Genomic DNA, 25,687 nt, shown 5'->3' with positions numbered 1-25,687 from the left:
ATGATTGTACTGCAAGTGAGAGATGCAAATTGTACTCGTAGTCATTTGCCATTCACGTCATCATATTCTGTGACATTTTTTAAAGAATACTGATCCCGCCAGGACGTTGATCTTTCCAAATATGTAAAAAAACAACACCGAAAGCTTAGTGATGCACTCCTACACAGGTTTTTTGATTTGATAAACTTTTTGGTTTAATTCCTCTTTATGTACTCGATATATATAATTCCAATCAAACACGTTATTATGAAGTTGAGATTTAATACAACTGCCATCCCTGGCCTCACACGATATCATATTTCTCTAACCCGGCCATTCCATTTTATCATGTTTCCCTCGCACAGCCATAGCATTTTATCTTATTATACCTCTAGTGAAAAAACCCTGTTATCTGATTGAAGGAGACAATTTGTTGATTTCACACTGTCACACTCGCTTTAAAATTGAGTCAATGGAAGGGTGCATGCTTCCAAACGGCCTAGCAAAGGGCGACAGTGTGGTGTGATAGTGCAAAATAGTGACCGCGCAAAGGAGATGCGCGTACGGTTCGTTTCAGCCGCCATGTATTTTGCAATGCGATTCAAAGGCACTCTATGTCGTTACCGTGGATTACTGGCCGGCAATTAGTACGACGATGCAACGCTGTGATGAGCGCTTATATCGGTTGTCTGCTCAGTGAAGTAAAACATGGTGAGATTTGCAGATGTCAAGTTGGGTAATTTGGATAAAGTCAAACTATTGACGGATAGGGATTCTCAAAGCGCGCAGCGTACAATCAAACGAACATGTACAAATCAGTTGTGATTGATATTAAAAAACGGGTTTCGGGGGAGTGAAACACCAGGACACCCTCACTGATGACGATATGAAGATCTTCGGTATCCCGATCGTTAATATCAACAAATAAGTTAGAGTTTTAAAACTGCGAAATGTCTTGGCTGTTAAAACATTTATTATTAAATCTTGAATATTTCATTGTTATATTTGAAGATGAAAATTCAATATTTGTTAAAATATGAAAACTTTGTTATTTATTGAATTTCGTATAATAAGATAAAAACTACATTCATAAGAGTGTAACAGTGCCTAGGGTCACCCCTCGGATATCACTCACCCTCGGGTAGTCCGAATTATTCTGACGTTTTATCGACTTTTTTTTTTTATATCGGTCTGTCGTCGATTAACGTCAGAATTCCGGCCCTCTATAATATGCGGGGAATAAGCGACCCGCGATCCATGTGCGACATGTGTGTGAAAGTGACTATTTGTTGATAAAATATCAGTTTGAAGTGCGACCCGGGGCGGGTCGCTTAATTCCCGCATATTATAGAGGGCCGGAGTTCTGACGTTAATCGACGACAGACCGATAAAAAAGTCGATAAAACGTCAGAATAATTCGGACTAACCCTCGGGGTGACCCTGGTCACTGTCAGACTCTAATGTATGTAGCATTTATATAATGTTTCCCTCACAAAACACTACCAATTAATTATGTTTCCTTCACAAAACTATACATTTTTATTATGTTTTCCTCACACAACCATATTATTTATCATGTTTCCTCAAAATACCATACCTTTTCACATTGTTTCCCACACGCAATCTTACCTATTCATTAAGTTTCTCTCACACCACCATACCTTTTAACGTTTCCCTCACACAACCATACGTTTTTTCCCTCACACAAACTTGTTCCTTTCTCGTGTATATTTTGTTTATATATATAATTATAATCTGTAGATATTATCTTCAAAAGGATTTCGTCTTTTCTGGTATAATAAATAGGTTTTGTTTTTGTATGATAATATTAACGTTTTATGGTTTTTCAATTATTGCAGACTTCAATAAGTAAATAATTCCTAGATTGGATATGGAATCCCATGCTCTCTGTTTTTACGGTATTGTTTCCGGATGTTTAATATTTCCTCTACAGGAGGCGCTACAATTGCAATAGCTCCCATGACGACAGCCCATGCTTGAGTCAAACCAACCCAAATCTCAAATTGAGTCTCATTGAGGACGGGGAAAGAAGCCATGATACCAGGAATGACAAAGGTAACCAGGCAAATACTCAAACCTCCACATACGTAGGCGGTTATTTTGGCCTTTCGAAAAGTAGCTTCAACTTGATTGTATGATGGCTTCTTGTCGTATACATGTTGTTTAAGATCCTGTCGAAGATTCAGTTCCCATGGGTGAAGTGGGTTATCAATGTCGAATATTTTCTTCCATTCAGCATCAGCGTCAGCATCTGTTTTAATCGTATGAGTATAAAAGGACACTATCATACAACCAACCAAACTGAAGCCAAAGCTGCAACAAGATCCCGCCAAAATGGAGTAGTCTTGTGATGTGTTAAGAAGGAAGTTGTTCAAGCCTCCCTCGTACGTTGATGCAGTACCAAGCATGGCAGCTAAACCGATCAAAAGACCGAGTATTCCCCCTGGAACAATAGTGTATACATACATTATCCTGCAGAAAGAATACATAAGGAAGATGTACTTTACAGTATCACTTATATATATTTGTCATTCTTTCAAGATATCTTTTTTGTTGCGTTAGTCGATGGCAAGTCGATGGCACGATAAACCATTTTCTTTCAATTAATCCGGTTTAGGCTAAACGGAATTGAATTAATGATTAGGGAAAACAACCTTCCAGATAACTGCTAGAAAAAGCTGCTGACCTTTGTACAACGTCATTTTTACAACTATACCAATACAATCAGTAAAGATAAAGTGTCGCTATACACAATGTAGGTGAAAACGTAACCAGATCATTAAGAACGTTTACCTGCTATAAGTCCCTGAGAGGTCGCTTTAACCCATACAATAGATAAAATGACAGCCGGATAGCAGGGTATGGTGACAATAGCGCCCACGTAGAATATCCAATTGAGATCTATACCTATCGCAAATACAATCATTCCGAACGGTATGATACCGACAGTCACCCACACGATACACCAGTTCTTGAAGTCCATCAGGACATTCTGGTACGTCCGGTATTGACCGTGTACAGTACATCTGTGCAGTGGAATGGCGTCATATGTTCTTTTCACTGCACATCTGCGCATGTCTTCGTCACATTGGTGGCAGTTTGCGACAGGTTGACAGTCACAATGTGTGTTATCTGACGCCGGAGTGTCGGAGTCCTCTTTGGAATTGGTGTTGGTTGTCAGTGGGACCAGGATGTCCGACTTCGGGAGTCTCACATGCTTACCACACAAGATGCAATGTGTTCCTGGCAGACCCTTACTGCCAAAAAGAGCACAACTTGGCATCATATTTTATAAACTTCGGTACTCATATAAAACGTAATCTATAGATTAAACACAAGATCCTACATATCAAATTTATTTCTGGTGACGTTTAATTTGTTTGAACTCTTTCCCAAAACATTGCTTACATCAAGATAAAGATTCCATAATTTCTTTTTATTTCTTATACACCAATTGATCATCCAAAATTGAGATACTTGTTCAAGATTATTTGTAGACTATAAACAGCGAAAATGTTGGCGAAATGAAGAGTGTGAAAGAATCAGGCTAGTATTTTGGTCGTCATCATGGAAAATATTGCATTTCTTTTTGCTTTGAATGTATATTTTATCATTATGCTAATAGGTGTGCCTTGTTATTATGTTATCTTTTACTCCAACCTTGCAGGTCGGGGATCTCACCTTTGAGAACAAAAGTGAACAAAGACAAAAGACTCACCGGAAGGGCCGGACGTAGATCTGGTAGATGTCGTAAACGATGATAGACGAGATGGCCATCACTTCCCCGGACCCTGTGGACATTAGGGCCATGGACAGGATTGTAAGTATCATGATTCCCCCCGTCGGTCCAAGAAGTTTCTCAGCAATAAACGGTGTAACCAGTCCTTATTAGAAAAATTGAAGATTGAAATCAATATCACTTCGTTTCAGCAGCAATTCGTATTAAGTCAAGTCGTACTTGAGGCTTTCACCCATCGCTCCCTAGTCTGGTTAGCATGAAGTCTTATAGATGACCGACTGTGATATTAAGCTTATGTCTAAACTGTAAAAAGATCGACCAAGTTCAATTTAAACACATCAGGGCAATCAACGGTCACTTTTTTGAATCGATTGGAGAGTTGGGTGTAACCATGAAGCTGACTTCATCAACATAGTTTCCATTCCTATTTGGTTGCGTAAACGTGACCTTGTAGCCAGGTTTGAACAAAATCAATTTTCGCTGAAAAACTATTTTGTAAACTGCTTACGTAAAACTGATGTGGGGTAACGTTTAGTAATTACAATAGCCAAAACGAAACCAAGACTAGGAACGAAATTCAATTACAATCAAATTTGTTCAGGGTAATCAAGTTAGTCAACATAACAATGTAGGATATGTATAAATTCAAATAGCTATAGAAATAAAATTGTTTTGTATAGTAACTGAAGCAAATATACGTTTGAATTTCCCGCTTATCATATCAGTGACGTCAGTAAGTTCAAATCCCAGAACAGCCGACATTTCCAGAAGAAACAATATAGTCCCTCGTGTCATTGAAAACCACACGCACATACAATGGTTTGAACACAAACTTAACTTCATTATTTATTTCATATGAGTGTGTATATGTGGAAAAATTGTTAATAATTGCATAACTTCTGCTTGTTATAAAATTAAAGCTGTTTTTCGCGCATTAATAGATTACATGTATTTTGAAGTGATGCGGCGCTGAACGGACTTGATTGTTTCCTCGGAAACGCTAATGTTTCCTTCGATTGGAATATTACGTTATTTTCAGAAGCATATATACTCGGAAATGTTTAATTAAAGTGGTCCTTTCAGTAGGTGCTAACGATTCCAAGGACATTTCGTTTGAAATAGATTCCATGTCTAATCGGTCAGATTAGCATCGCTAGCAGACGACGTTCACAGGGGCTCGGTTTCGTGATTTTGAGTAATGGATGACATCACAGAAAAAACACAACACTTAAAAAGATATTTATACACATTCTAAAACCTTGTCGACACCCTCGACTTTTACAAGGTTTTAGAAATGCTGAATTTTATTGTTGTGGTTATTTTCTGATGTTATGCATAACTCAAAATCTCGAAACCGATCCCCTGTGTGATGACGTTGACAAACTTGGTAGTTTCGTATCTAGAATGGCGCTTACAATAATTTTGTGGTACCTACACATCTTATAATAAATTTATATTGTCATAATTTGTCAAGTTGCTTAATTTTTTTGCGATGACCTATATTGCTCAATGCTAACGAACCCAGAATGTTTTCCGATTATAGGCCTATTGATACCGAAAGTATTGGGCGACCATGTGTGTTTACCTTGTACCAGCTGTATTCCTTCACTGGCCGTATCACTGTAAATTGTAGTATACAGTCTCATATACTGCAATTTGGTTTACTAACGACATATACGCAAATGCAACACAGAATGTAAATATTCCATGATGTTCCTGCTCTATGGAAAAATAGCACAAGAAACTTTGGTAAAATGAATACATCTTACTTTTCGTAATTAAGACTATATCACCGTAAAAAATAAAGGCGTGTGAGATCAAACTAATGTTTGTTTTTGTTTAAGTTTTTCTTCTTTGAATCTATTGTCATTGTGAAGGTATAACAAAGGACGATATCTAGGTCACTCAAAGGCCTAATCGATATACATTTTCAATCAATACACTATATCTTTCTTACACCCTAGTTTGCATGAATCACAAAAATGCTTAATTATTAGGAATAGTTATCACCAATAATAACAAAGTTCATGTCGTGTTCATAGCGTATGATAGAAAAGTACACTAATACTACCAACCTATAAGACATCAAAATTGTGACAATAAAAGTAATCTTACTATCAAACTATATACTGACCAACAAGTATGATATATTATCATTTATTTCAACCTTTTACTCGGCTGTTAGAGTTGGCGTAAAGTGTTTACCGTTTTTTTTATCACTTAATCAGGGTTAGCTCTATAACTGAACCTGTAATTTGTAACACGTTTAATGTGTGTATTGGATGTATTTCTGGCTTTCTAGTGTGATTTTGCTAGCTGAGTAAAATGACAGGCATAGTGGAAGTCGGCTGTAAAATATCAACGTCAACTTAAAAAGGTTAACAAGTTAAGTAAGATTAAATATAAGGATTTACCGTGATCAATTTGGTCAGGTGTCAACAAGTGTGTACTGTTTTCGGCACTTATAGCTATGTAAGCTATGCCTGTGGTAGTCGCCATTGTAGACGGAATAGCTAACCACATAAAGCCGGCCAGGATGAATCCCCAAACGCCCTGCATCGGTTTGGCTGCAATCCTACTCTGCCAAGAAGCTTGATCGCAGTAGGTGACAGCAGATGCTGCAAAGAAACCTACCACGCCATAGATTATTCCAACCCCAGACCGGAAGGTCAGAAAACTACTTCCGGTGTTTTCAGCAGGTCCTTGTACACACGAAACTACATTGTACATTCTGGCCGCGTTGCCTATGTTCTTGTTATCACTATCATTATTATGTAGAACATTCACAATGAAAACAGCCAATGAAATGAAAATGAGACAGGCGTTGAAATAAGACACATAAAACGTTGTTCCAATTCCACCAATCAGGGAATAGGATCCAAACAATGTGGCCATGATGAGAAGGATGTATTCATCTGAAATGTCTTTGGTCAGTGATTGGATGGTTGATTTTCCCGCCAACAGTAAAGCTGTCATGATAACCATATTAGTGACGAGTGCAAAGCAGCAAAATACTATGTGGGCCTTCTTACCAAATCTAGCATTAATGATCTGAAACAGAAGTAAAAGATAAGGCGATGTGTTGACAGCAATCATTATAACTCCAACAACGCTAAATCGTTGATACAAAATGGACTGAAAATGAACCACTCTATTGAATGTCCGCTATTCTACATGGCATAGCTGTTGTTACACTAGTGTATATTCAGAATTATTGTATGGAAGCTATATGAAGTAGACGGTTTTGTGAAAAGCTGTTTACCTGTAGGTAGGTTTTTGCTCCAGGCGCTCTTGTTTTGAAATAAACGGAGAAGATGGGAAAGATGAAAATGTTAAGAATGACACTCACAGAATACCAAAACGGTCCAGCGATTCCAATCTGTAATGTTAGAACAATTAATAAGCATAATTCTGATTCCTAAATTTGAAACCATAACCAATTTTATTTCTGTAAAGCACATCTTTTCTCTTTGTATATACGAGAATGTGGTTTGGTTAGGTTGTTTGTAGAGTTTAGCGTCATATATACAGCTTAGGTCATTTAAAGACGTGCCTCTATGTATGTTATGTACATTTGTAAGTATGTGTGCTACACGCAGTACCCATTACCTTAATCATATGGGCCATTTTTTTTACAAAATCACCAAGTGTGACGTGAAGGCAAGGGAAGCGTTAGGTATTATAAACATCAATATTAGATATACAAGTAAAGGTAGGGAAGGGAAAATATAGGTCACAACTGTCGTAGCTGGGTGCGTTATACACATTAATGTTGCCCGTGTGTCATCTACATTTGACACGTGCAGCAACGGCACAGAAAGACGAACAGACAGACATTCTTTATTTACTCCTTCAGGAGATTTCATATGTCAAAACGGTTTTACAAAATGTATCTTAATTCACATATAAACATAGTTTTGAGAGGTAAATGTACAGAATAATGACGTATTTGACATTCATAAAACTGCATTATACAATTCATAATACAAAATGTTCACTACAATATCTATTCCTCATACAACTTTTACATATATACGTATACACTTATATATACATCAATACGTTAATTATAGAGAACTCTCCATCTCACATACCATTCCTTTGATATTTCCAGCCATGTTTGTCATTAGTGTTTCCCACTCTATATCAGTCAAGTATACATGTGAATGATCGCCAAGTAAAAAGCTACATTGGTCTTCAATGCTTAATTCTGAAAACTGTACATATGACAATACTTCTATAGCATTTACAACACCATCCATATTTTAATACGGCTTAAGTATAAATCTGGACATTCTAATACATAATGCAACACAATATCTTTACTTGTTTTCTCACATATCTTACATATAACGACTTCATTCTCACAAGATATTGAGTATTTCAATAAATCTACGAGATCCCAACATGTTGTTGAGAAATTTGTTTAGTGCTTAAATGCAATATTGGATTTATTCCCGGATGACTATGGATAGCAGCATATCTCTTATGTTCATCACGTGTATTTAGTGTATCTTTCCACCTAAAGTAATAAAAATAATATACAAATCTATTAATGAAACGTTTCCATCGGTGGTACGAATATAATTAGAACAAAGTCATTGATAAATTATTAAAATTAACCATTATATTATATATATCAGGCAGGAATCCTATTTGAGTAGTTGATGAACTACCATACATACATTGGCATAGTCTAATAATAAAAAGTTTTTTCCATAAAAACCTAGCACCACCTAAACACAATTTGTTCCAAAACAATAGTTTCCGTCTCTCCACTTCGCTCCACATAGCAAATGACCCTAAACACTGAGCAGTCACTGATGAGGAGGAAGTTTTAGGAAGACCAATACAACGTCTACACGCATATCTCTGTGTACGTTCCTACTCTTCGACAGCTTGAATATACAACACTTTTAATAATATTAAAACTTACTGCAGGGTTCAGCCCATTGGGGTGAATACTAATAATTAAAAGTGAAATCAGGTTAGTCCTTTCCTTTCACACAAGCATACAAAATACTACTGCTTGATTGTAGGTTATGGGTAAACGTTATCCCAGCATACTTTTTCTGTGATGTCATTGGAATTATATCATAACCAATTTTACATTATATAGGCTCACATTCCTCTGACATCACACGTCGACGTGAATATTGAAATACTACTAGAGAGCTCTCTGTAGAGTTATAGTTGAGACGCCAACGAGTAGAGTATGTATAAGCCCTATAGAGTCTGACAATACTAATGTGTCGTCCGCTAATAACACGCATGGTACGTGTATGTCTTTTATCGTAAGTCCAAGACCTCAATTGTGTAACTCACAAGTAAGGTCGTCAATCATAACAAGGAAACACCAAGCAGAGATAACTCGACCTTGACCTATTCCGTCCTATAGGGTACGTCTGACTTCGCTTGCCTTCGAAAAGCACTGATGCTTTAACATTAATAAATGGGTTATATAAAATTCTCCAAAATTTGCTATAGAATCCCCCTTTATACACTTTATACATTAACCCTTTGATCCATACAGTGTTGAACGCTTTTTGATTGTCAATAAAATCTGCATATACTTCCGATCTCCTCTCAATATAATAAGAGTCAATTATTCAGGAAGCCCCCTGGTATTAAATGAATGGTTGGATTACTCTGCGTCTGGTCTCTCCTCTCTACTATCTTTGTTGTACTTCTCCAGTATTACTTAACCGGTTACTTTCAATGCGCAGCACTCCCTACCACAGAAAAGGAGTATCCGATTGTGATAAAGACAGTAAGACCGTCTGCTGACACGACAGTCACGATACTGTGATAGCCGTGATCAAAACAGTCGCTTCGGCGTGCTGTCTCCTACTGCTGTCCATACAGGACCTAATCACACACAACATGATAAAAAGACATTGACAAAATGGTATATCTACTTGTAAACATTTTCTTTGATTTATATATTTATCGTTTTTTATCCAATCGCATAGACAGCAGTCTAAATTATAAACTCTTTCGAAAGGTGACAGGTATTAATATTCTCTCAGCCAATTTCTCTGCAAAGAATGACAGTTTATTAGGGTTTCGACAACTTAAATGTTTATTTCCAAATGCATTTATACATTGGTGGAGAAATCTGACGCTTTACTTATCATCATATCACAGGACAAGTAAAACAACTTAAGACAAGTTACCAATCCAAATGTAAATAGAAATGGCATGACACCAGATTAAAGATAAGTAAATAGTACGTTTAGCTTCGTAATAACATGTTAATAGGATGATATATTATAACTTAGTTGTCCTTTGTATAGGGCGGTTGTTTGTTATGATGATACACACATGTATTGTGATAGGTTCTCACGATACGAGGGCCATCCGCACTTTAATGTATTCTTTAGAAAATATTTCAGTTTAAATATACAGTTATTCTTTTGATGACCAAGATATAGAGTTTATTGACCTGTATTCAATTTAAATTTCTCATTTCACAACTATATTGACTTCTTAAGATCCATTTAACCTGTTGTAAAAATTGCTGTAGAATGCCGAGTGCCGATTGATAGACATGTAAGTGAGGATGAAATGTACAACTAACTCGTGTGAATCCTTTAATGTATAAATGACAAATGTTAGATAGTCCGTGGGAAGTCTTCAATACCACCTATCCCTACCTCAGTATTATTCAATCCAATGCTGTCAAAATGCTAAAAAATAAAAATAATCATGCCAATTGTACAATTATTCATAAAGCCACTGGATTCACAGGTGCAAAGGATTAGAAAGTTGTGTCAATTTCAATGCAAAAATGTGTAAAAATAATTATGAATCGGTTGCAACAATATTGAACAGAGTAGCAAGGGAGCAATGATCATTGACATTGGAAATAACGTGTTCACTAAAGCTGATGATATATGCCTCGTAAGCAATAAACATACTGATTTGGAATACATGCTAAGAATGTTCGAGGATTATAGTAAAAAATGCAGATTTTTGTTTTCTTTCACCAAAATTAGTTTGATGTATTTTGGTCAGAACAACTAGTTTTTATGACAATATTATACCGGAAGTTGAAGATATTGTTCACGTTGGTATTACGCTAAATAATACATTTAAAACATGTGCTTGTAGCAAATTAAAAAGTGGTAAAATGAGTTTAATAAAGAGTGGTGCACATTCTAGCACGTAAAACTGATTATGCGCCTGCACTATATGGTTGAGAGCAATGGATTTTATCACTGAAAGAGTTATTTATGTTGGAGAGAGCGTAACGATTTATTTTAAAAGCAATTAAAGGTTTTAACAACAAAAAACGTACTGGCATGTGCTGTGGGTTGATTGAATGGACATGCATAGAGAGTTATAAAGATACAAGAAATTGTTATTTTTGGAAGGTTCTGTTATTTAGATAAGAGTACATTGACATCACGTATATTTTAAAGAAGACTATAGTCATCAATGCTGAACAAATCTGGTGACAGTTTTGGATTTTTTGATGATATTATTATAGGTTGTTGGAACAGTTTTATACACGTCCTGAAGTCTACGATAACAGTTTTACTCCAGTCTCATGCCGTTTTTGTATATTAAACTACCGTTTAGTGACATTATTCGCTGAGTGATTAAGTTACAGTGACTGAAATAAGTAAGCAGAAAGAAATATTGTTGGACTATATATATTTTTATTTCTACATTATTATCCCCTCGCAACGAAAGTTCGAGGGGATACAGGATTCCGCCCGTACGTATGTTACACTCTTTCTCATCGCTCACATGAAATCCATACAAGTGTTTTGGTATGGGAATGCCTTTAACAAGTACGCGTTGCGGGATTCTACGTTGAATGTCAAGGTGCACGTGACTGCTATTATTTGTAGAGAAAAAAACGTTTTCATCACTCTAGCGACTTCATTACTAATAGGAATTTGATAAAACGTTATACAAGTGTTTAGTACAAGTTTGCGTTTTGGGTTTCTATGTACAAGGTCAAGGTCACTGTTACTATTTATAGAAAAAAAACTCTGTCATCTCTCTACCGACTTCATTCCCCAACAGCGTTTCCTGAACCTTTAAGTGTTTGATATGACAATACCCTTAATAAGTGCGCATTTCGGGTTATTGCGTTAAAGATCAGGGTCACTTGTAATATTTTTAGAAAAAAAATGAAATCACTCTACCTCAACGAAATTTCACGAAACGTGATTCCAGCGTACCTTTAACAATTCCTCGTTTCGGGTTTAGACGTTAATTTCAAGGTGACTGTTACTATTTTTAGAAAAAAAAACTTTCTTCATTTCCTCTTAAATATGTCACAATGTGTGAATGCGAGGGGATGTGTATCACTTGTGATACCTTGTTTTGATTTATATTCCTGACCCCATTATGTTATTTAATTCGAACAAAATTCACATCCTATAAGAGAACACCTGAATGCTTATTTTATCACATTTGGTCAAATTGACTGTTACCCTTTCAGAAAAAGTTTTTCGCGTTACCAATTTCGGTGGATGTAAATGATGTTATTCCATCTCTGTAATTTTTCCAATCTACGACGCCGCTAAAGGTCTATCAGTCTCACGTTTTCGTCTGCTAAATTTGTACCGGTGTACATGTTTTTGCTTGCTAATGTGTACCGTTCAAACAGTTTCGCCAGCTATTGTGTACCTTTGGAAAACAATTTACATACAAATACATCTTGTGTTGCTTTTGTCTTCCTGCTTTTTTATATGAAATGTTTCCGACGCCGTTCTGAATTACACATTTAGATTTTGAAACAAGATACTAAAAAAAATATGACAAATTTAATGCTTTGTTATTGTGTTTGATTAATCCTCATTGAAACACCAACATACCCTGTCTCCTGCATACACACACGCAAGAACGCATACACTACACACATGGACGCACGTCCTTAAATAACCTTATCTGTGAACAAGACGTTAAATAAAATTAAACCAAACCAAACCAATTAATACACACTTACAGTAAATGCATACAGATCTATGATATAAACAATCAAACCCTTAGAGGAACGAAAAGGTGTACAAGTTTGTACTAGATTATTCAATAAACTGTATTTTAATCGTAAAGCTTATGCATGCATGTAACATACCATATAGCGTGGGTGTATCTTTACTGATACATTGCAGCAACATTTTGGTACATTGTACTTACAAAAGTTTCTCCGTGAACATCTACGCAAAAGCTTGAAGTTTTGCAATAGAACTCTTTCATTACTGTGAAATAGTTTAAAACTTCACTTACCTTCGTTGTTATAGTTGCACTCTGGAGGATGTCAGCAGGCCAAAACAACTGTGATGCTACAGTGACGGCCGTCAAACTGGTACTCACATCACCTCCAGCGTCAAAGGTCGTGTCAAGGTTGTTTTTATCATGAAAGACGTGCTTCCTTATTGCGTTGTGTATCAGAGCAAGAATGACGGAGAACCCACCGAATCCAAGGAGTATTAGCAAGGCTGACTCGTGTTTCTCTAGGACAGGTTTGGGGCTAAATAGATAGAGATGATATTGTTTATTTATTTACTGTGATTTTTCTATATGCTGAACTGTAAGCAGGGAATGACAATAACAGTTTTAAGGGTATTGGTATGCTCCGGCCTAGGGCCAACAAACAATATCCTACCTCACTTGGGCGAACACTCAAATCCCTACTTCTGCAAGGGGTTCTAATTAGTTATTAGTAAATTACAATAAATGATAGTTTTTCAAGATGCTGGCAGACTATTCCAAATTGTTGGACCTATTGCAACTATTTGATTTTTCCCCGTTTAATAGTTTCGTATGACATATCTGCCTGCTGTATCCAATCCAGATTGAGTGGGGTTCATATCACAGATAAGATGATACAGTTTGAGAAATTCAAAATCTAAATCAATGTGTAATTTTATAACTATCTGGTTACTTTAAATGATGACTTCAATTTACTAAACAATCTTGAAATTATATTACTGTAAGAACTGAGAATTACCCCCAGCTAAACTTTTATATGCATAACCTGTAATGTGATAGCGTAAATTTATCGTTTATAAGACTGTTTATAAGAACCGGTGTTTCAGACCCATAGACGTTCGCTGTTCCACTTTCAGCGTATCGTTATCGAAGCATTTCTGTACCGTTTTCATAGCGCTTGCGTAGCACTTGCGTAGCGTTTCCGTACCAGTTCCGTACCATTTGCGTCTACATCTTTCCATTCAACAACCGTTTGTGAAACGTTCGTTTGCAAAGTTTACGGAAAATACATTTGTCCAAACGAATTATCGAAATCGTTATAATCCGCATTATGTGAAAAGTATTCCAATTCTTATAAGCGTCTTAAGAGGAAGCAAGAAATGTCAGTTTTTTAAATATGATATTGTGAATTAACATATACATGGTCATGCGAGTTGTGTATGGGTGTGTGTTTTGGGAGGATGCGATATTTCACGTTTGTCTCCTTGTGATAGCGCGGAACTGATGCCGACTTTATAGGGCTACCTCACTGCAATTCACCCGTTGTCAGTATCATGTGACCGGGCGGAATGCTGTGCTTTGTGCCTTCGACATGGTATTTCAGTGAGATAGCACAATAAAGTCGGCATCAGATCCGCACTATCACAAGGAGGCGAGCACACTAACATACCCTGTCTCCTGCATACACACACGTATACACTAAACACACGGAGGCACGTCCTTAAAGGACCTTAGCTGTTAATAGGATATTAAACAAAATTAAACCAAACGAAACTACTGAACTTACATGGTTCAATGAAAAAGATAATTGACCTATTTCAGCTCACCAAAAAGTACCACTTGGCGCCCTTAGTAAGTTACACAGTGGACAGTATCAGAGATTGGGATTGACCTGGCAATGATATTGCGTACATGTATTGTGAAATAAAAGATGAAACGTTGTAGCGCTTACACTTACATGTATTGAGCACATATGAAATAATGTAAAAAAAATCACAAAAAGTCTGACAGCGGTCAGAGACGTTTACTTTAAAGTATAATATATACGTTTCTGCACTGGTGTAATATTTTCACTAGCTCGGATGATACTTTTTACATGACGACTGGACTACCAGATACATGTACCACTCTCATTTGCGTACTGAGAAGCAATTGTGTTTTAGTCCAGTTCTAACGGATGTCATTTATCAAGATATGGAAAAAGGTTGACACGGACACAGCTCATGTCCCATCACCAGTTTCACGAATATTCCTTTATTACCGAGACTCGTTAACTTGAAGTTTGAGGAAAATGTAATCAACTTCCTTTAACGATTATTACGTTTTCATGTTGAATTATATACTATGAGCAACTTGACAGTGATATATTACCCCCCCCCCCTTTAAAAAAGTAAAATTAGTGATACATGTATATATTAAATAAAACAAAATTAGTTCCCCCCTTAACTTTGCTCTGCTCTACCATGACTATTTCCCCCTGGAACCTGATAAGGAGGCTATCGCCTTCAGTCCCATCCTCCTTGATCAACGCCTATTTAGGACAAACAGCAAAACACTTATTGAGGTTTGACTGTGGTTTCAATGCCTATAATATCTGAAATTGGACCCCTCTACCCTCTGCAGTATACACAACCCTCAGGGTGTGCCAGTCAGCCATAGTTTCTCCAGTACAAGGGTTCAGACAGGTCAGATTTACCTGTAGAAAAGTCAGTATAGATACCTACATATTTATGATCGATAAAGAAAACCCATAGCCGTATTATTAAGAAGTACTGCACTCATAACATAGGAGTCGGACATTCTATAATTTGTTTCTATTGTTAGGCCTATTAATTGTTAAGTTTCCCGAAATTAATCGTATCCGTAACCATTATGTTCACTGTCAATATTAACGAGACTTTCATTCGGTAAGAAATTGGAAATATTTTCTGAACATAGCTTATTATTACTCGAGTTGATCTTTTTAGCGGATGTCAGGTCAGGCTTTGTGATGAAAACAAATAGCAATATTTGATCGACCTTTATCTCTATAATTCACGAGACATTTCTGTTTATTTCAGACTCATACCATTAACTAAACGAAATGGCAAAATTTAAATCATGCTAATGGGCCTCCATATAACCTACAGTTAACTGATGTTTCTTCATATGCATTGTGGGTATATTCGTTTCGTTTTAGATGTTTTATATGCTTCCTCTTTTTATATAAACCCGTTGTTGTAATACAAACGAATCCAACGTTTGTAAGCGTCATCCGTAGCACTTCTGTACCATTTCCGCAGCGCTTGCGTACCGTTTGTGTAGCATTTCAGTAGCGTTTACGTCAAAGGTGGAACAGCGAACGTGTATGAGTCTATAAAAGACTGAAACACGAAACTTATCATCTATACCTAAAAATGATATTGACCAAAAATATGAAGATCAATAATTGTTTTCAAAAATTGTGAGAATAACTGTATATTTTCCCACTATTAGCGAGTCCTCTTTCATCATACTTTCCTTGTAGTAATTACGTGGGATAAGCTTAAACTAATAATCCGATTTTTGCGGAGGGTTTTTAATATTGTTCCACGTCTCTGATGTAACGAATGTTTTGATCGGTGAGTAACTATACATGTGCCTGTTGGTTTTATTAACCAACAAATCATAAAAGCGCAATGCTTTGCAAAATACCTTACGCCTTCTTAACTATCAAAACATTTCTTCACATCCACGTTAGACTGTACAGTTAAACCACTAACTCTACTGCCGGACCTTACGACATGCACTGTGACTTCGGTTTGTTGGTGAAATGAAAAAGAGGCATCATGTGACAAATGTTTGCAAGGACAAAATAACGACACAAGTTAAATAATTGGATGATCTCGGTCATCTTGTGTTATTCGAATGGTGGAAGACACACAATAGCACGTTCAATGGTATTTCATTAAAAAGAAATACATAATCAACATCCTGATTCAAATGATGGAAAAGCATACATTCCGCAAACATTTTCTCACAATTATTATACACTCAATCATGCAAAACGTGCATTCAAATGTATGTGAATTATATACTATACATGCGTATATAGGACACTGTCGTGCTCTGTTACAGAGTAAAATTGTCATCATTGTCATCATTGTCATCACAAAGTGTAGACAGCGTAGACAAATTGTGCGTCTACAAATGCTTTGCTACAAGAAGTAAGTTATAAATGTGTAGTGTGACTGAAAGCAAAATGAAAAACAAAATCAGTTAGATACCAAGCTCAAATACAAAGTGTGGTCTCTGTTCTATAATACTTTGTAGATCGTTTTGATTTATTATTAACATCGCCGTGAAAACCAAGCAAATCGCTATTCAACATTTGACTGATACTTTTGTCTGCAATGTAAACTATCACTGAATTTTATGTGCTTTTTTAGCTATCGCTGAATTTTATGTTCACTGAGAACACCGAGGAACCGGATGCATCCATGCAGAGATGTTTTGTGTTAAAAGAAATTATTGGGGACACTGTCAAGAAACCATGTCCGCATTGACGCTTATAATATAAATATAACATTTTATGTTTTATTTTAAAACAATTATGGAACAAGTTTTTATAATTTACATTAATCATTATTTTTGGCAGGATGTAAGTACGCGGCGGGTCTTAATGTAGGAGGAAACCGGAGTGCCCGGAGAAAACCCACGTGGTCGGGCAGGTGACCCCATACCTGTTTACGTCAGATCGGGTAATAGAACCCCGGCCGCCTTGGTGAAAGGCAAGAATGCTATCTACTGCGCCACACGACCACCCAAAGCATTGACGCTTAATATATTATGATGCATAAAAATCAATTTGCTTGTTTGAATCAATTACTTTTATATACGTACATCGTATGTTTATATAGACAAATATAATAAGCATAACAAACAGCGTGTCACACTATGCACTTTTGTGTTTGTTTACATCTTATTTATCAATAATAATAATAATGTTTATTACAAGTCTAATGTAATATATATAATCTGAGGCGATATAAAACAATGTGCATCTATAAATAGAAATACTAACCCTGTGGTCCCATTAGACGTCTCCAAAATGACAGGACATTCAGAATTATTGACCATCGCTCCAGCGACCTCTGTCACGTACAGTAGTAGCACCAGCGTACATATCTTGCTCTTTCCTGTCATGTTGCTGACTCTAAAATGACCATCACTTAATATCATAAGGTAGGGGTATATGTAAGTTAAAGGAGTATGTTTCATCAAAATACGTGGACATTTAATTTACACTCTTGATGATACTGTACCTAGCACGGTTGTATTTACAAGGATGAATGCCTTCTTTCTTAATATGTGTCTCATACTTTTAAATTACCAGAACTATATGTCAATCATTTAACGTGTTTGCGGTTACGGCATTAACATATAGAATGATATCACATGACTACCTTTATCTAACCAGGTAAGACATATAGGGGAAAAGTAAACACAGCATCTCGAAGTTGTATTAACATCGATATGCCAAATAAGACAAATAAGATATATACAACCCCAGGATAATGCATAATATCAATATGCCAAATAAGATAAAGTATACTCAGCTTCTGCTACTATTAAACGTAGATATGCAAACAAGGAGAAAGCAATCGTACAACAGCTGATCTCGAAAGTGTATTGCTGTATCTGTGTAACATAACAGGCTAACAACACATGTGGACTTCGACGTTTTATTTACTTCGCATTGTGGCCGCGACAGTCTTAAATCTAATGAATGTCCTTTTTAACATATTTCTGGAACACGACAGCAATCTACCTGCACACAGATTATAAAGAGTAACAACAACAAACCCATAGTTCTTAAGCACAAAAAGTATCGTACCCGGGCCATCCCCTTCCCCTCCGGCCGAGACCTTCCCTGCCTCGGCTCTCTCTCTCTCCAGATGCTGACATTCTCGAACCTCGACTCCCAACTCCTAACTATGGACTACTTTTTAAATCTTCCCCCGCGTACGTTTAACAACCTATCTAACATTAACGATTCATGAGTAGGTCCCACCTATTGTACATGTACAAGTTACGAAGCACGTGTAGCAATGTAATCTTACTTCTAATACAACATCTAATTTGACTTTCCTCTTTCAAAACAACAATGCTAGATGTACCATATGACAATGACAGTAACCTTGTCTGTTTTGGAGACTTCTCAATCTCGGTTCTATCCCTACGTCATCCTTGACTTACCTTGTCGCCACTAGATGGATAGCCCTATGGCACTAGCTACAAATCACGGTGCTATCCCAATCAACGCACGGTGCTATCCCAATCAACGCACGGTGATATCACAATCAACGCACGGTGCTATCACAATCAACGCACGGTGATATCCCAATCATAAAATTTGACCTCATACATTTCTATTGTTTATAAGTTCTATTCTTTATAATTAGTTACAATTGTACCTAATTGACAGCCCATTTTGTTACATCTGCCAAGATAAAAAAAAATACATCAATCAACACAGCATCCCGAAAATGTGAAAACAATCAACACAGTATTTTAACACATAAACTCATTTTCAGTAATATCAAAGTTTAACTGTATACACAAACAATGTTCATGCACGTATCAAACGTGTCGCGACGTTTCAAGATCAACTGGTCCCTTTGTCAAGCTATGGTTATCAGTATTATTATTATCATTATTATATTCTTAACGGCCCATCAACACAAAAGAGGTCATTATGGCCAATATAGTAGACAAAACATGTTAAATGAAAAACATCAAACGAACGAACAGGTAAAAGACAAAAGTCAACTTTGAATACATTGCAAACGTGGCTATGATCTAGTTATATCTTTCTGAACAGACCGACAGTTTTTAGATAGTAAGGAATTGTAGAGATACTGACTTTTTCGAAAAGTGATATAGATCTGTTATATTATCATAAAATAATCTTCTTGTTGGCTGAAAGTCAATGCAATATAATAACAAGTGTTTTACTGTAAAAAGTTCGTGACATGCTATGCATTGAGGCTGGTCTTCGTTTTTCAATTAATAAGAATGGGTTATGTAGGAATGACCATTCCGGAGACAGGCAAGGACAACATCGCCTCGGCGGTTTTCTCTATAGCTTGGATACCATTTACCGATGTTAGGTTTGACACAGTGTAATGTATTGTCTCCGCTTTGATTCCAAATATTTTGCTACTTTGACCTTACCAAATTTGTTATTAACGATTTAAAATCTGTTGAATGAAGTTTAATATCAACAGGTGGTAGCAATAAAGCCGCTTTGTATGCGCGATCTGCCTTTTCATAACCTGGTATTCCCATATAAGTGTTTATTTAAATAACGTACAATCTCGACTTAATTAAATAACAAGGTATGTTAGATGTTTCGATTACAGTACATATGGATGCAATGTAATTTTTGGTTTTACCTCAATACTTTAAGATAATCATCACTCAATTACTGTTATGAAGTTGCCGGTAGATACCTGGGGCACAGCTGGAATGGTTGTTACGATCTCTCTGAAGTCAGAGCTTTTGTTGCGACTTCACATGCATATCAAATGAAGTACTCTCAGTACACAACAAATTAATCCACATATACTATACACAGAAATTGGCCATGTTTACATAAAGAAATTGACCATATTCTTTAAAAGAAATTTATAGAAAAATTTAAAGAAAAAATTGACGTATGTATAAAAAGAAAATGACAAAATATTTATTTCTATTGTGAGTGTGATACATTGAAACATTATTGATCAGATTTCATGCATTGAACGGAAGCCTCACAGAAGATGACTAAAATATGAGTTTATTTTGTATTAATTCAAGTCCCTGTAAAGAAGCTAGAAATATGTGTTTTGCTCAATAAAAAGCCGAAGGAATTGGCAAAGGTTGAATAGAGATGTAGTGGTAACAAAGCTATATTATACAGTGACGCAGATACAACGCATATTTTGTTTCAATAATATTACCAATAATTCGATGTTCTTATATACCGCTTTATCAAAACCTAGTTCGTAGGCCGTCTCAAAGCGGTTTACAAATTACTATCCGCGGTTATAGGGAATTTGCAAACAGCTAATATATTTCTCAACTCCTTGGGGAGCATACAGCTGGTGCGATGGGCAGCTTAAAAAACACTGATCTACTTTAACTAGTTAATTAATTGTGGATGATTTAGGGTTCAAAGTCCAATTAACATATAGAATCATTTAAGGATGTGCCACGTGTGTACTATTTTTTACGATTGGTTATGTGTATTTGTGCTTGAGGCGGTATATTTGTGGCCTTACTATAGCGTGGATATGATGCAATCTTGGCAATAGTTTGGTTTGGTTAAGTATTGTTTAACGTCCTATCAACAGCTATGGTAATTTAAGGACGGCCTTTCCTGTCACATTATACTGACAACGGGCGAACTAATCGTCCTACTCCTAAATTGCTGAGCGTTAAGCAGGAGTAGAAACTACCATTTTATTCAGACTCGTATGTCTCGGCAAGGGGGAAGAACTCAAAGCCTCCCTCACAGGGGCGAACGCTCAACTTGACAGTGCTACCTAATTTAAATGCCATGCCGCACGGCATGTGGATAGAGCCCTTTGCCTTCCTCACTTGCGTGAACGTCAACTCTAAGTCTAAAAGTTAGGGAACTGCCAACCAAGGCACCAGGAATTAAAAGCGAGCGCAGCGAGCTCTTTTTGTATCGTATGCGTGGTATATATATAGTTCAAGCAAAAATCTATATATAGTAACACAAAACGAAACTACAATACTATGCGATCGTTTTCCTTTACATCGTGCAGAACGGACTTTAAAATTTGCGACGCTCTGATTGGTTATTAATAGATCAGAAGCTAAAAAACACCGTGTTAAACTGCTGGAATAGAAAATATGTTTCACATCGTAACTTATTTGCGTGAACTTTGCAAACGTCTTCGTTATGGTTTTAAATGTTTCTTCATTAAAACGGGTTTAAAAATTTAAGTTTTCGACATTTTTGACGAATCAGGTTAAGCAATAAAAATATTTGTGGTCTGAAAGTCGCGGGCTTCAAAATTTGCCACATTCTGATTGGTTGAAAAGACCGGAACAGATCAACTTCGCCGGTAGTCTCGACTACTTCGCCTGGAAATAGGAACACGGGAGGGCAAAGGCCAACTCAAATGATCGACTAGAGTAGCTATGGAGCGAATTTTACCAGTTTTGACCTTTCACAGACAGGTATTATGTTTGACTCAAAGGACTACTGATTTCAATGTGTTTGTCACTATATCAGCTTCACGAAAGATAGGCCGGTGCAAGTCTAGTCACTTCTATATCCCTATATTACTGGAAGACCTCAAATTTGAGTATAAATTCCAGGGTTGGAGGAGTGCGCTTTTAGTTTATATTGTTTCAGTTTGTAGTGCTGTCTTGAAGCTTTTAAGTTCTTGCATTTTGACGAGGTCTTCTGGTAGGTTATTCCACTCTGTTGTTGTTCGAGGAAAACAAAAGATTTTTTTAATATGTCCGTATTACACTGGAAATGTCGGTAATTTTCACTATTTTTTGATCTGGTACGGGTGTTTGATGGAGTCAATATGTGATCTACAGGTATGGCCACTAGCCCCTTCACGATCTTATAAAAGAGGGCAAGCCGATGGTCTCTCCTGCGATCCTTTAGTGGTGCTAGTTTTAGTTTGCCCATTATTTCTGTTACACTGCTGTCCCTTCTATAGTTTGATGTTATAAATCAGGCAGCGCGGCGTTGTACCTTTTCCAGCGAGTGGATGTTGTTTTGTTGGTAAGGGTCCCATATCGTACAGCTGTATTCCAGGACGGATCTCACCAACGATTTGTATGCTGTCAGTTTCAGTGACGCTGGACACTTTCGTAGGTTTCGTCTTAGGAATCCTAGAGTGGAATTTGCCTTGTTGGTTGTGATACGGATATGAGAGTCCCACTTCATGGAGTTGTGAATGGTCACCCCCAAGTATGGATTTTCTTCTACTTCTTTGAGTAATTGGCCCGACAGTTGGTAGTTGTAGGCACTAGGCGATTTGGATCTTGATGTTCTCAGGATATAACATTTTGACGCGTTGAAAGACATACCCCATTTCGTTGCCCATTCTTCCAAGGACTTGAGGTCTTTTTGGAAGTCCAGGTGGTCTTGGAGGCATCGAATTGGACGGTATAGCAGACAATCATCAGCAAATAGACGTACAGTAGATGTTACGCAGTCGGGCAAGTCATTGATGTGACAGAGGAAGAGTATAGGTCCCAGGACCGTCCCCTGGGGGACCCCTGAATCTACCTTAACTCGTGTTGAATGGCTGCCGTCTACAAGTACTCGTTGGGTCCGTGATGTCAGGAAGGCCTTGATCCATTTTAGTATGTCGGGGTTCACACCGAAATTCTCTAGTTTGTACAGGAGTTTTGAATGGGGAACCTTGTCGAAGGCCTTACTGAAATCCAGGATGGCAGTGTCCACTTGTAGCTTCCTGTCGTACATGCTGGTGATGTCATAGGTGGTAATTAGTAGCTGAGATTCACAGGAGTGTCCTGACCTGAAGCCATGTTGTAGATGTGTCCGTATGTTGTATTCCTCGAGATGGTTCCTGAGGTGGCGGCAGATAATATGCTCAACCAGTTTACAACACACACACGTGAGCGACACTGGCCTGTAGTTGCTGGGTTAATGGCGATTACCCTTCTTAAAGATTGGTGTGATGTTGGCATTCCTCCAGTCATCAGGGAGTTCACCGGTCAGGATTGATTGTTTGGATATATGGGTCATTGCAGGGGCAAGTTCGTTTGAGCACTGTTGAAGGACACGATTTGGAAGGTTGTCTGGACCGCTAGCCTTACTGACTTTGATTTCACGGATCAACTTCTCAACTCCCTTNCACTTCAGTGCAAAGGAGAACCGGTCAGGCGAAGAGATTCTCTGTTTATCAACGACAATGTTGATGAGCCGCCTGAGATACATGTATGTCCGCGCATGTGTGGGTTAAAAGTAAGTATGCGTAGCCTACTTTGTCAGTTCGTGTCTGTGTCACAACATGACTCCCCCGTCCCCCTCCCTACCCTGGTCTGATTTGCTTCAAGTCAGTCACACATGCTATACTGATATGGGTCACAGAACAAATAATGCTGAGACCCTTATCAACATAGCATATAAAGTGTATTTCAGAGGTTCAAGATGGGAAGTCGAGGGGGATTCGAGATTCATTTATATATAACAAGGCGGCAATTGCTGGTAGTTTGTAATGTGTTAAGGACAATACATTGCCATGCTTTTTTGATGTACAAAATGTATTTAGACGTGTTGAAAAAAGTTTCTTTTTACAAGTTATTTAATCAGTTTTGTCTCTTCTATTTAATTAAAAACAACGAAACTTACAAAAAATGACAAACATCAAGCATTCCATTAAGTCTCCTTAATGCATATTATATATATATATGTGTGTATGTGAGGGTGTGTGTGTATGTGTGTTATGGAATGTGGTCTGAGTGTACAAACATATATATGATTTGCTAAGAAAGTGTTTTATAAGTTTTCAAATGTCATCAAATAATGTTTCTTTTTCTTTCTTATAATTATAACTTGGTTGAATGTTCTAGCCTATATGTTTGTTAGTGTAGATGAGTGTGTCTTGTTGAGCAATGTATTAAATGTATGCTTTCTGTCCATCTATACCGGTTAAGAGAAGACTTATATAGGCTAAGCCTCTAATCTCATCCAATTGTTCATTTTTTTTTGTCCAATAAAATTTGTTGAAATACGTAAGTCCCCTTTACGTGTACAATGTCTTTTACCATTAACGTTATTATTTCTAATACTTGTTCTACCTTTAATTGTATCTGTATTTAATAAAGACGTTAATTGCACTGATTTTTTTTGTAAACAAATGATATATGGTTATAAATGATAAATGCATACTTGCCAACTTTTTGATTTTTTTTTTTATCGGAGAGTAGCCGTGTGCTCAAAATAAAATATTACAAAATATGAATAATTATAAAAGATGTGTATATAAAAAAACAACTTTATAGAGTCAAATTGCCAATCGTCTTTTTAGTTGTTCTTTATGATGAAATCATTAGGTAACAGAATAATTAAGCAAGTTTAATTACTGGCTGAAAATGGTCAATTCTAACACGGACTTAGACAGCAATCTAATTCCGTGGTCTGACCTATGAGTCGAAAGGTGTTAAGGGGACGTATCTCACGAGATCTGGAAAAAAAGCTACATGTAGATATGATTCGTCAATCCACCAAGGAATTGGACTAGACCTGGGTCCATGACTTTGACTAATTTTTGATATGTTTCACTTTTCGAAACGTGTGAAATAATCAGTTCTTAAATATGAAAATGAAAAATTGATTAACTGATTACATGTAACGTTTTAGTCAATTTTCAACTACGTAATAATCCATTCAGATACGTAGTCACTCACAAACTCTACTTACAGGTCATTGGTATATCTGGTCACACACTCTAATTATACTATAAACCACTGAGATACCTGGTCACAATCACTGGTAATAGTTCACTGAGTTACATGTACCTAGTCACGAACAGTAACAGACTCACTACCTATGGACAACTGAGTTACCTGATCACAAAAAATATAGTTCACTGAGATACCTTTACACAAAAACTTACTATAGACCACTGAGATCCCTGGTTACAAACTCTCACTATAGACCACTGAGATACCTGGTTACAAACACTTATCATAGATCATTGAGATACCTGGTCACAAATACCTATATTAAGACTATTGATGCAACACTTCCCGAGAGATCAAGTCCAGTCAAGATAAATATTCTAAAAAAAAAATCACGTTTGTGAGGTGTTTACATAATTAAGTTGTTAGTTTGTAAACAACTTCATGACGAGCACTGCTTTAATATATTATTTGTATTCATAGCCTTACGCATCGAGATATACACAGGTGTAAAAGTTAAGTGTATAAATTACAAAATTATATAATATGTAGTGTGGCAGGTTTTTACTGTAT

The 25,687-nt window shown here is 36.8% G+C and overlaps 1 protein-coding gene across 2 annotated transcripts in view; it reads right to left on the bottom strand.

Moving 5' to 3' along the window:
• Positions 1-1,363: 1,363 nt before the first annotated feature.
• Positions 1,364-25,687, bottom strand: part of LOC110457422 — a 42,976-nt gene continuing 18,652 nt past the window's right edge. Inside the window, exons 2-8 of one of the 2 annotated variants that reach the window (XM_021508700.1) lie at positions 17,733-17,864; positions 12,986-13,229; positions 7,002-7,118; positions 6,154-6,790; positions 3,719-3,884; positions 2,794-3,257; positions 1,364-2,443 (exon numbers count right to left, since the gene is read on the bottom strand). In XM_021508700.1, coding sequence (XP_021364375.1) covers positions 1,860-2,443; positions 2,794-3,257; positions 3,719-3,884; positions 6,154-6,790; positions 7,002-7,118; positions 12,986-13,229; positions 17,733-17,854 — 2,334 coding nt within the window. In that variant the 5' untranslated portion in view covers positions 17,855-17,864 and the 3' untranslated portion in view covers positions 1,364-1,859. Of the gene's footprint in view, positions 2,444-2,793; positions 3,258-3,718; positions 3,885-6,153; positions 6,791-7,001; positions 7,119-12,985; positions 13,230-17,732; positions 18,302-25,687 lie in introns of those variants that run through there. The other variant, XM_021508699.1, reaches the window with a different exon arrangement.

The sequence above is a fragment of the Mizuhopecten yessoensis genome, unplaced genomic scaffold (genome assembly GCF_002113885.1).
Source record: "Mizuhopecten yessoensis strain PY_sf001 unplaced genomic scaffold, ASM211388v2 scaffold9133, whole genome shotgun sequence".
In the NCBI taxonomy this organism is placed as follows: domain Eukaryota; kingdom Metazoa; phylum Mollusca; class Bivalvia; order Pectinida; family Pectinidae; genus Mizuhopecten; species Mizuhopecten yessoensis.
This window is presented reverse-complemented; position numbering and strand designations above follow the sequence as displayed.